Source organism: Bos taurus, chromosome 5, assembly GCF_002263795.3.
Source record: "Bos taurus isolate L1 Dominette 01449 registration number 42190680 breed Hereford chromosome 5, ARS-UCD2.0, whole genome shotgun sequence".
Classification (NCBI taxonomy): domain Eukaryota; kingdom Metazoa; phylum Chordata; class Mammalia; order Artiodactyla; family Bovidae; genus Bos; species Bos taurus.
The window spans coordinates 36,224,174-36,237,513 of NC_037332.1; the positions used below are offsets into that span (position 1 = coordinate 36,224,174).

General features: G+C 36.0%; 1 protein-coding gene across 5 annotated transcripts in view; it reads right to left on the bottom strand.

Moving 5' to 3' along the window:
* The window catches only part of TMEM117 (transmembrane protein 117), a 610,272-nt gene that overhangs the window by 209,463 nt on the left and 387,469 nt on the right, over positions 1–13,340 (bottom strand). For all 5 annotated transcript variants that reach the window (XM_015471033.3, XM_015471034.3, XM_059886705.1 and 2 more), the window contains 1 exon segment: positions 5,920–6,017. In XM_015471033.3, the coding sequence (XP_015326519.2) occupies positions 5,920–6,017 (98 nt within the window).

Consider the following 13,340-nt stretch of genomic DNA (forward strand, 5'->3'; position numbering starts at 1 on the left):
ATAAGGTGAAGGTGACTGATTCAATAGGTACAGTTACATGACCTGGGCTAAAAATGTTCTGCTTTTCCTCACAGAGGCAGCTTTTAATTAAAGATAGACAACTGTATAAAGAGGCATGTTGATGTGGAAGGAAGGCTGAAGGCAAAAAGACAAAATCCATCCAGAGAGAAGATATGGGCTCATTTATTACTTGGGAAGTGAGGCAAAAAAACTGTGCATACTCTAGTTGCCCCTGGAACCTTTCATGAATTATTGTCTACTGCAAAAATTTTGCTATAATGATGATGGAATTATACAGAACATATTAAATTATAATTAGTATCCTCTCTATTAAAAATCAATATGCAGTACTTTTCTAGTTAAAAATGTAGAGTCAGAGAATCTTGAAGTTTGATGAAAATTTTAAGTGATTTATCTTTTTTCTCATTCAATGTGAAAATCCTGTATAGCATCCCTGAAGGATTATGTAGTAGTCTTAGCAGGAATACTTCCACTGATGGGGAATTTAGCAGGACATCAGGCAGGCTCATTCAGCACTCAGAGGCTCATGTTATTAGGGCATTCTTTCATACTTGGACCTAAATCTGTTTCATGGGACTTACACTCATTGACTCATATCTTAGTCCACTTGGGCTGTAATGGCAAAGTATCACACACTGGGTGACACATATACACCAGACATCTATTTCTCACAATTCTGGAGGCCTGAAGTCCAAGACGAAGGTATCAGCATGGTCAAGTTTGGTGAGACCCTCCTTCCTAATTTATAACTGGTGCCTTCTCAGTGTGTCCTCACATGGTAGAACGGGCTGTGGCCTTTTTTAATAAATGCACCAGTCCCATTTCTACAGGCACCACCATCACCACCTAAGCACCTCCCAAAGGTCCTACAGAGGACATCGAGAGTTCAACATAGGAATTTTGGAGGGACACAAACATTCAGACTAAAGCAGTCCATATTCTGCTCTCTGGAGTAAAGCAGACAGAATTACTCTCTAACACCTTAATCTTACAATAAAAAATAGCACTGCAGAGCTGAAAAGGACTGCATGAAGTAACAAACATCCCTTTTACAGAAAAGAAAGTGGAAACTCAAAGTAGAAATATAGGACATAAATCTGGATATTAGTAAAGCTATTACTAAAACCCTTCTGACTGATATTTCCCTAATTCTCCAGTCCTTTTTATTACTTTATTTCATTTATTATTATTGTTATCATGTTACTCTCCCACACATATATATATTAAGATAATAATAATTTCTTGATTAGCTCTTGTCTGGTCAAATAACCTTGTTAGACTTGAGTAATAACCATAATACTCAAAGTAGAAAAACCAGCATCAGCTCATTTGTTTCTCAGTCAAGAATAAAGATAATCATGATCAAAAGTTCCCAGCCCAAACCATAAGGGCACTAGACAAAGTACTTTAAAAAAATATATATAAAGTGAAAAAGTTAGTTTAAAACTCAACCTTCAAAAAGCTAAGATCATGGCATCCAGTCCCATCAATTCATGGCAAATAGATGGGAAACAATGGAAATAGGGAGAGACTTTATTTTTTTGGGCTCCAAAATCACTGAAGATGGTGACTGCAGCCATGAAATTAAAAGACTCTTGCTCCTTGGAAGAAAAGCTTTGACCAACCTAGATAGCATATTAAAAAGCAGAGACCTTACTTTATCAACAAAGGTCCGTTTAGTCAAAGTTATGTTTTTTCCAGTAGTCATGTATGGATGTGAGAGTAGGACTACAAAGAAAGATGAGCACCCAAGATTTGATGCTTTTGAACTGTGGTGTTGGGGAAGACTCTTGAGAGTCCCTTGGACTGCAAGGAGATCCAACCAATTAATCCTTAAGGAAATCAGTCCTGAATATTCATTGGAAAGACTGATGCTGAAACTGAAACTCCAAAACTTTGGCCACATGATGCAAAGAACTGACTCATTGGAAAAGATTCTAATGCTGGGAAAGATTGAAGGCAGCAGAAGGGGATGACAGAGGATGAGATGGTTGCATGGCATCACCAACTGGATGGACATTAGTTTGAGCAAACTCCAGGAGTTGGTGATAGAGAAGCCTGGCATGCTGCAGTCCATGGAGTTGAAAGAGCTGGACATGACTGAGTGACTAAACTGAACTGAATCATCAAATACAGAAAAAATGAAATGCAATCTCTTCTATGCAACAGAGTAGAATGGAAGAGGTCGGTTATATCCAGACACACATAGCCATACACTATGCTTTCCAAGTCTAAGCATCTAATTAATCACAGGCCACAATTTTTACCAAATGCTTTGGCACTATAACATCTGCACTGCCATCTTTCTAGCCTTCATCATTGGTTTCCTTGCCATTTTCTCTCCAGCCCTTAAAAGAGAAAAATTTTCACCTTCTGCTGTGACAGCACTCCACTTTTTAGGGTACATAAGGACAGGCTGGTTTTTGTTGCCCTATCAAACATCCCCAAATCTCAGTGGCTTAACATTTGCAAAGACTTATTCCTCACTTACACTACATGTGTTTTTAAGGATGCTGGCTCTATTCTGGTCATTCATGGAGCCTGAATGACAAGGGCTCCAGCTAGACTCAAACTCCAACAGTGGCTACCAAGAAAGGAGCCATTTTTCAATGCTTCTCATTGGCAATTAAATGCTTCTACTTAGAGGTAACCCATGTCTCTTCCACTCACATTTTAATTGGTCAAAACAAGTCATGTGATCAGAGGGTGCAAAAAAGTGCAATCCTCTTAATGTGTCTCCAGGGCAAGGAACTGAAGTATCTGTGAAGCTCGAATGACCCACCAGCTCTCCCAGTTTCTTCTTCCATTGATTCTCCTACTAATTACAGAAGAGTGTCTTCCCTTATTTTTTAATATAAGACTTTGGGAAATATCTTTGCAACATGTTTTCCCTCAAAAGCATATAAATTATGTCTCCAGAGAGTAAATAGAGGAGGGAGATGGACGCTAACATAAGTATTATCCTACTTGTTATTTTATGTCCATGTTTATGTACATTTACTTCAGATACAGGTGAGTGAAAATAGGCTTTGGGAGTCCCTCTGGAAATTAGAACAGTATGTGGCATTAACTTGGGGCTTCCCTGGTGGCTGAGACATAAAGAATTATCCTGCAACGCAGGAGACTCGGGTTCGATTTCTGGATCAGGAAGATCCCCTGGATCAAGGAATGGCTATCCACCACAGTATTCTTGCCTGGAGAATTCCATGGACAGAGAAGCCTGGAAGGCTACAGTCCATGAGGTTGCAAAGATCAGACACAACTGATCACACACACATTACAGCATTAATTTAGGATTTAGATTTTAAACTTGTATTCTTTGTAGTTAACAAAAGGCCTGGGAATGGGGCTTTGGAAGGGTAGTTCTATAGTCTGTCCTTTTGCATTTAGTATTTTCAAACCTACCATAGTTGAGTCTCCTCCAAGGCTTAAAGGCCCATGAAATAAATATACCTTTACACATTTACTGAAAGAAAGAACCATTGCCTCCAGTGTAGAAACATCTATTACTAAGAATCAAGGAAGAACTTAGCCACATAGTTGTAAATGAAATACTTTCTGACAGAATCAGAAATGTGAGTTAAAGCAGCTACATATAGGTAAAAGGTAAGTTTACAACAACATAATTGCATGTTGTAATGTTTAAACTCTGGCACACAATCACACTGCAACTTATAAAGCCTTTCCTTTGCAAAATTTCTTTACTACAGATTTCTTTTGTTTACATAAATTCATCTCTCCTTAACTAGGGAAAAACCAAAAAAAAAAAAAAAAAAAAACCTCTTTTTGAATGGGTGACACAGAGTACGTAAATACTATCTTTTATTTCATTTAAAACCTTGCCAATGATTTCTATATTTTTATCTCCTAGAGCTAAAAAAACAAATGTTCTTTATACTTGCTAAATCCCTTTTATCTGAAAAGTAGAAACAAAAAAGGAGATTTCTTTGTTTCCCACATAATTTCCTTATTCACCTTTTTACATCAGATTTTCCTTTTTTTTAAAACCATGAATACTGTTGTCAAGATAATCTGACTATATGTAATGGATAAAATAGGAAAAAATATGTTCAAATTGGTATTTAAATTTTCCTCCAGTTGTTTTATGCTCTCCAAGCTCTGAAATATAACAATGAAAAATCATCTCTCAAATATATTATCTAATACACAAAGTATGTGTTAGTTGCTTAGTTGTGTCCGACTCTTTGCAACTGTAGCCTGCAATAATCAATGGGCTGCCTCTGCCGATACATTTAATAATACAAAATATCTGTAAACGTAGTAAATGGATTTAAAAAAAATAAATGACTATCTTAGTCATTTATTTTTGGCCACTCCAAGGGGCATGTGGGATCTTACTTCCTTGATCAGGGATTGAACCCATGTGCCCTACAATGGGAGCACTGAGTCTTGACCACTGGACTGCCAGGGAAATCCTCCACAGTAAATGGATATTTTAAAAGAGACATAGCCCATAAACACTTTCAATATTACAGTTTATCTCCTTTTAAATCATGGTTCTTAAAATCCCTGTACAGAATTCTATAGGGTAGAATGATCTTCCAGAATTTCACACTCTTATTTAGCATCATTACCTAAATAATGATTAAGGATAATCATTTGGAATTTGCACACCAATGTATCCTTGGTTTTTCTAGAGATAATCTAGTGTAAAGATTAAGAATTGGAGCCTTAAAGTCAGAGACCTATACTTATAGTAATAACACTTACTTATAGGGTTATCAGGATGAAATGAGTAAATACTCAGCACAGAGACTGGAGTAAAACATACCTTCAGTAAATACATGCTATAATTATTATATTATATATTATCTGGTCAAGCTACATGGGAGCTTACAAATAGGAAAAGATATAAAGTTAAATGCATCATAAAAATAGGCCACACTTGACTTATAGAGACAAGTTGTGAATAAACATCTACAAAATCATATTCATTTTTATAGCAGTAAAAAATTTTTGTTTACTTGCTAATAATTGAATTCAAAATACTGTATATCGAAAGCAATATTTAGTAATATTGCTAAAGCATAAAGATAGCTTAGAGTGTACACTTTCTTCCAAGTACTTGGTGACCATGATTTTTGGAGTCTGTACATGAAAAAATAAAATCTCTGAATTAAATCCAAGAATAAAGAGATTTTATTTTTTCTTTTTGAAATGCAGGTAAGCAGTATGCACTTTATGCAATTTATGAAGTTCAAATTATCATCAGTTACAAGGCTTCTGAGTGTCAGAGTAGATAACTTTTCACGCATCAGGTTGAATCCCCGTGCTTGCGTGGTGTCACACAGCCTGGTGAAGTGCCCTTCTTGCTGTTTCTGTATTCCTACCATTTCTGTCTAAGCTTGTTCAAATATGTATAAATAACATTGACTCCACCAAAAAACAAAGTTCTATAAGACATGGATTGTTTTCTCATTGCAATAATTGGGCTGGACAACTAAAGGAAATTACATAAAGAAGTGCCAATGAGCCAGATGTGATCTGTAGCGAATTTCCCTCCGTGTATGATTTCTTCAAAGCAAAATTACATCCTGTCAAATATGTTGGAAATTCAGTATTTACTGAATTTTATATCAGATTTCACGGAAAAGTCTAGCTTATTTTTACTGAGTCAAAAACCTACTTACCTCTGATAAAATCTTATTTGCTTTACTGTATTAGTAAATGTATCTCTTGTAAATGGGTATATGCAACAATGTGTAGGCAAAAAGTGATTAGTTAGGATAATGGTTTTCATCATTTCAATGATGGAGCATAGTGTCCACTAGAAATGCCTCTCTAGTTAGAATTCTATATATTTAAAGAAAACTAAATCGAACTCAAGTCCTTTGTGAATGAGGCAAGACACAGTCAATAAATGAAACAGTCTCTTACCAGAATAAAATGATTCTAACATTTCCTTTCTTCCAGAAAGCTCTTGCAGATTTTCCCCAATCAGGATAGGGTTTGTCCTGAAGCATCATATCAGTGACCTGCAACAATGAAAGAAACTTATTAGGCACTTTCATAAATAAATCTTCCATTCAGCTTTAAAAAAAAAAAAAAAATATATATATATATATATATATATATATATATATATATACACACACACACATAAATTATATATATATAAAATCCACATTTTTCTAAGAATAAAATATGTATTTTAAAATTAGAACACATGCAGAGATAAAAATTACAAGGATATATTTCCTTCAGTTAAAAGTTTTCACAGTTCATTTGACTTTACATAATGAATGAGCATATTCAAGGTCGTTCAACATATCAAATAGTGCTATTTTTTTTAAAACACATCCATCAAGATGATCTTATATAAGGAAGCATCTTAAGATACTGTTAACTTCTCCATAGAAACAAAAACATAATATTTAAATTAAATGCCATATTCTTTTAAAATGTTTCTAAATCAGAAACTCCAAAATTCAAATATTTCCTGATGTGTTGAGATTTTTACCTATACTACTAATCAAAATAGTGACTTCTTTTTTCTCCCTTTTCCCTTTCAATGGTATGAACCCTTTTAAAAATGTATTTATTTATTTATTTTGCTGCATCAGGTCTTAGTAGCAGCCCATGTGATCTTTCGTTGTGGCATGCTGGCTCTTCTCTAGCTGTGGCACATGGGCTAGTTGTCCCGAGGCATGTAGGATCTTAGTTCCCAGATCAGGGACCAAACCCATGTCTCCTGCTTTGGGAGGTGGATTTTTTAAAAATGGACCACCAAGGAAGTCCCATGACTTGAACCCTTTACATGGCACATTTATTCTAATTATCCAGCATTTTCTCAAAAATGCTATACCTCTTTTTCTCACACGCACAGATTCTGACATCTTGGGTAAAGTCACATCACCACTGTGATGCTTTTCCCTGTTCCTTCCAACTGTGGTTCTTGAGTCATCCTTCTTATGTCACAGATCCCTTTCCACCTTCTATTTTACTCATTTATGTACTATTTCCCTCTCTTCTCTACATTTTAAAATTCTTGAAAGTGAAGATTTGTTTTTGTTGCCTTTTTAATGTCTTAAGAATCTTTTACATAAAAGACTTCAAAATATTTGCTCAAAGAAGATACAAGGAAATGAATTGATATAAATGCATGCTTGTTTTTACAAATGCATTAACAGCTAGATAGGGGTAAGAGGATAAGAGGTACAAATTCTTATATATAAAATAAATAAGCTAAAATGATATATTGTACAACATGGGGAATATAGTCAATATTTTATAATAACTTTAAATAGAGTATAATCTATAAAATACTGAATTATGTTGTACACCTGAAACTAATATAATACTGTAAATCAACTATGCTTCAATTTTAAAAAGCACAAAAATGCATTAACAAAGTAAACTGCTCACTGGCCACATCTCATATTAATAGTTTCGAATATTAAAAATAATCATAAGTAAATAACTGATTACAAAAGTATTTTTAAAAAGCTGATAGATGGGGAATCTACTTTTTCTAATAAAAGAAAATGTATTGTGTATATACACACACATGTTCCTTTTTTCACAAAATATACCTTCCTTTTAAGAGAATAGTATTTCATTAATTATATATTTAATTTATAGAGTTCAAATTAAAACAAAACAAATTCAAAATTAAGAAAATATATAGGATGAGATATACTGAATTGAGTAAGGAAACATTTTCATCATCAATTAAAATATACTTTTTCATGCTCTCTTAAAGTGTTAACATTACATTTAAGTGTGACTTCCAACAATGATCTGACTGGAATGGAATGGGTGAGATTTAATCATTTATGATAAAAGATTTTGACTGGGTAGAGGGGGGATGCCTTCTGGATCAGTGACCCCTTCCATACCACTGGAATTTCTGTGGAAGGCACACCAATTCTCAGGCAAGCCCATCTTGATGTGCTGTACAACATCTAAGAAATGGTCTCTAAAAACACTCACTAGCATGCTAGTGACTAAGATGAAATCAGAACAGAGGGTAAGGAGCCCAGTCTCCAGGAAATATTCACTCATTTCTTCTTTATAGTCTCTTTTCAATATCACTTCTTGGATAGAACTCCCAAGCTTCTCTTGGTTGATGAGAACCAAAGCAAGTTCATGGACCATCACTGAGTAACACTGTGAATTTATTATACCTTTGTCTAACTCAGGGCTTACATCAACTTTGTGTGTGATGTGGTTGTACTACTGAATCTGAAGATTCAAGCATAAGTAGTCTTAATACAAACTTTCAGTTTTTTTCTTTAAATTGTTAATGACTTTGGTAATTGTGAATGCAAGTGATATGAATTCAAAAGGAAAAACACTTGTTTCATTTACTTTTAAAGGAAACTTATTTATTAATGACTTTATCATTTATTTTCTTCATGACACTTTACAATTACAAGATTTTATTTTCTCACTCAGACTACTGCCTATAGATTGTATCTTCAATCAAAAAAGATTCATGATATTTAACAGAATGAACAAAGGGAAGATGATAGAATAAAAGCGAAACATGAATCAAGTGAGTTACATGCTTACGAGAAAATGAGCAAAGACAAAAGCAGAGATATTTAAATTCCATATATTCTTGGGCATAAAAAGTTTTATATCATAACTCCCCTTAAGGAAAGAATTGCTATTCTTCCAAATATAATGACTTCATCCACTATTCCTTCATAAACGTCTTGAATAACAATTCTCTTGTCAAATTTTATTTTTTACAAAACCTCAAGGTTAAGTAAATAAATACTTAAATAAATATTTCATGTTTCACCAGTTTTGTAACAGATTTAATTAATTCTGTTCAACAATATTTATCCTGTTTCAGAAAGTGGCTGCATGGTAATAAATATTTTCAAGGTACAGAATGATTACTGGGTGGATTTTATTCAATTTTCAATGTTTTCTCCAGGGCACTTTCTGGGAAATACTTATTATATTTTCTAGAAGGAGGCAATCTGCTGCTATATACCAATTATTACAGCAGCATGTTTTGTAAAAATGACATTCAAGGATAAAGGCTTTTTTCAGGAAAACGGCAAGATGAGGCAAAGAACATTTTTCTAATGCCAGACAGCTGGTCTTTTTCACCCCCAGCTCCAACTCTTTATTTTAAGTCATATCATCAGATCAATGTCAGGTCACTAGCAGCTAAATTGGCAGGAGCAGAGACAGTCATTAAAGGGATGCATTCAATAAAGAAAAATCCAATTACCTTCTGCATTAGAGAAATCAAATGCATTTCTTGTGTTGGTCAAGGACAGTCTTTGTGGGGAAAGATGCAGGAAAGGGGTTGCTGAGGACAATGCAGAAAAAGGTTACTGTGTAACATAAACCCAATGCAAAACTTGCTGATGCTTCTAAGGAAGATTATTAGAATTTGAAATTGTGGGACTTTCTAAGCCGAGAGATATTTGTTTAACTCTTTGAGTTCCACAGTTGTTCCCTTACCCTTTCCTGTTTACTAGGTCTTTGCACAAAATTTAGAACTTCATGGACTTCCCTGGTGGCTCAGACGGTAAAGCGCCTGTCTACAATTCAGGAGACCAGGGTTCGATCCCTGGGTTGGGAAGATCCCCTGGAGAAGGAAATGGCAATCCACTCCAGTACTATTGCCTGGAAAATCCCATGGACAGAGGAGCCTGGTAGGCTACAGTCCATGGGGTTGCAAAGAGCTGGACATGACTGAGAGACTTCACTTTTCACTTTCAAGAACTTCATTATGTTCCTTATTGCATTATGCCTTGAAGGTAGTTTTACTCAGTAGAATCCAAGCTTATTTTAAGGTTTGATAAATGACAACGCACTCCAGTATGCTTGCCTTTAGAATTCCATGGACAGAGGAGCCTGGCAGGCTATAGTGCATTGGTTGCAAAGAGTCAGACATGACTGAGCGACTAACACTTTCACTTTCACTTTCATTGTGCAACTGGACCAGAAACATGAATATCGAGTTGTTGGCTTTTGTTTTTTTTTTTTTTTTAGTTCTTTAAATGTTTGGTAGATTTCACCAGTGAAACCATTATGTCCAGTGGGCTTTTATTTGTTAGGATATTTTTGATTACTGATTCAGTTTTCTTACTAGTTATAAATCTATTTCTTTATAATGTAGTTTTTTGTAGGTTTTGTGTTTCTAGGAATTTCTCCACTTCATCTAGATTATCCCACTTTTTGGTGTATTGTTGTTCATAATAATCTCTTATAATCCTTTTTATTTCTGTAGAATCAAGAGTAATGTCCCACTTTCATTTAGATTTTAGTAATTTGAATATTCTCTCTTATCTTAGGGAGAAGGCAATGGCACCCCACTCTTAGTCTGTGTGGCTAAAAGTTCATTATATTTATTGATCTTTTCAAAGAAAGAACTTCTGGTTTCATGAATTTCTGTATTGTATTTCTACTTTTATAGAGAGGTAGATGAATATCGAGTTTTAAAAGTCAGTGTTGTTAGTCGCTCAATCGTGTTCAATTCTTTGTGACCCCATGCACTATAGCCCACCAGGTTCCTCTGTCCATGGACTTCTCCAGGCAAAAATACTGGAGTGGGTAGCTATTCCCTTCTCCAGGGGATCTTCCCAACCCAGGGATTGAACCAGGGTCTCCTGCATTGCAGACAGGTTCTTTACCATCTGATCTACTGAATATGAAAGAAAGTAATCTCTACAGGAATCTAAGTGAAAACTTTGCTCCTGTGTGAGTTGAGTATATGTGATTGGAGAGTAACAGGGCAGCGGGAAAATAACAATGATGTCAGTAACACCTTACATTTGCTAGTGAACTTAATGGATTACAAACTCTTAGATGTACTTTACAAACTCTCAGATGTACTTTTCTTAACAATTGTTCAATTTTATGTTGTTATATCCCATCTTTTGTCCATAGAGAAAGAAAAATTAGTGACCAGGGTTACACTAAAGTACTATTAATATTTTGTTCAGCAGTTAGCCTGCTCTACTTCTCATCCATGTTTTATCTCTAACCAGCTTTAGATTGGAGAAGGAAATGGCAACCCACTCCAGTGTTCTTGCCTGGAGAATCCAAGGGACAGGGGAGCCTGGTGGGCTGCCGTCTATGGGGTTGCACAGAGTTGGACACGACTGAAGTGACTTAGCAGTAGCTATAGATTTGGGGCAAAATAATCAACTCCTCTGTGTCTCAGTTTCTTACTCATCATCTCTCTGTGTTAGTTTCTCAGTCCATGGACTGTAACCTGCCAGGCTCCTCTGTCCATAGGATTTTCCAGACAAGAAGACCGAAGTGGGTTGCCATTTCCTTCTCCAGGGGATCTTTCCGACCCAGGGGTCGAACTCAGATCTCTTGCATTGTAGGCAGATTAGATTCTTTACCATCTTAGCCACTGTTCTTCATCTAAGGACATATAATACATATTAACAGGTGTTATAATAGTAATAATTGATGTTTTGTGGTTGATATCTGGAACTTCTACCCAATCATTCTGCTTCCTGTGACTATGTTGAATAACTGGATTTGGAGTCAAAGGGATTGACAGTCAAATCATCACTTCCATAAAGACAAGACTATCATATACGAAGTGTTAGAAAATGATTAAAATGTCCTATAATGTTAAAAATATGTTATAGTTTAAAATTGCTGTTAAAAAGTAAGGCAATGGAGGTCAGCAACCAAAGGCTGCAACAATCTAAGACGGTTTCCTAGAAGATTTATGTAATGTAACTGAGCATTCATTTGCATTTTAACATTCCCCACCTTTTCCAGTCTTATTTTCTTAGCCCAGTTATACATGCAGGTACTCAAATGTAGGTGGTGGTGGTGGTTTAGTCGTTAAGTCATGTCCGACTCTTGCAATACTATGGACTGTAGCCCACCAGACTCCTCTGTCCATGGGATTTTCCAAGCAAGAATACTGGAGTGGGTTGCCATTTCCTTCTCCAAATGCAGGTACTACATACAGTTTTATGTTTAGCATGTGATATTACTCAAAATACTGATTATTAAGGATACAGTATCAAAACATAATAACAATAACTGTAGTTACATAGTGCCTCTCTTGATACAGATATTATGCAGTGAAGTATTATTTAAGGGATATAGCGCTATTCTATTAAGCATATATGTTAGCGGTATTAATGAACCAATTTACACATAAAATTTTGCATTCTCATTTGAAACTTTTCTCCATTTAACCATATACCTTGAATATTATACAACAGAACATGCAAAGCTATTTAAATAATTTCTTCCTTTATTTTTCTCTCCTATATCTTATGAGCGTTCTACTGAAATATGGGCCTCCCCGGTGGCACAGTGGTAAAGAATTACCTGCCAGTGCAGGAGATGCAAGAGATTCAGGTTCCATCCCTAGGTTGAGAAAATCCCCTGGAGTAGGAAATGGTTACTCATGCCAGTATTCCTGTCTGGAAAATTCCAAGGACAGAGGAGTTTGGTGGGCTACAACCATTGGGGTCGCAAAGCATTGGACACGACTGAGTTCCTGAGCAAAAAAACACACACTACTGAAATATAAAAGGTTTCTATTTTTTCTGATTATTATCTTATAGTAACAATAACCCTGTATGCGAGACAGCAAAAGAGACACAGATGTATAGAATAGTCTTTTAGACTCTTTGGGAGAGGGAGAGGGTGGGATGATTTGGGAGAATAGCATTGATACATGTATAATATCACATTTGAAACGAATCGCCAGTCCAGGTTTGACGCAGGATACAGGATGCTTGGGGCTGGTGCACTGGGATTACCCAGAGGGATGGTACAGGGAGGGAGGTGGGAGGGGGGTTCAGGATGGGGAACACGTGTATACCTGTGGCGGATTCACGTTGATGTATGGCAAAACCAATACAATATTGTAAAGTTAAAAAAAAAAACAGCAAAAATAAACTTCATTTAATAGATGAATTTTATTATTTCTTTCAATGTTATTTACTCCCTAGTACAGTTCAATTCAGTCGCTCAGTTGTGTCCGACTCTTTGCAACCCCATGAATCGCAGCACGCCAGGCCTCCCTGTCCATCACCAACTCCCGGAGTTCACTCAGACTCATGTCCATCGAGTCAGCGATGCCATCCAGCCATCTCATCCTCTGTCGTCCCCTTCTCCTCCTGCCCCCAATCCCTCCCAGCATCAGAGTCTTTTCCAATGAGTCAACTCTTCGCATGAGGTGGCCAAAGTACTGGAGTTTCAGCTTTAGCATCATTCCTTCCAAAGAAATCCCAGGGCTGATCTCCTTCAGAATGGACTGGTTGGATCTCCTTGCAGTCCAAGGGACTCTCAAGAGTCTTCTCCAACACCACACTTCAAAAGCATCAATTCTTTGGCGCTCAGCC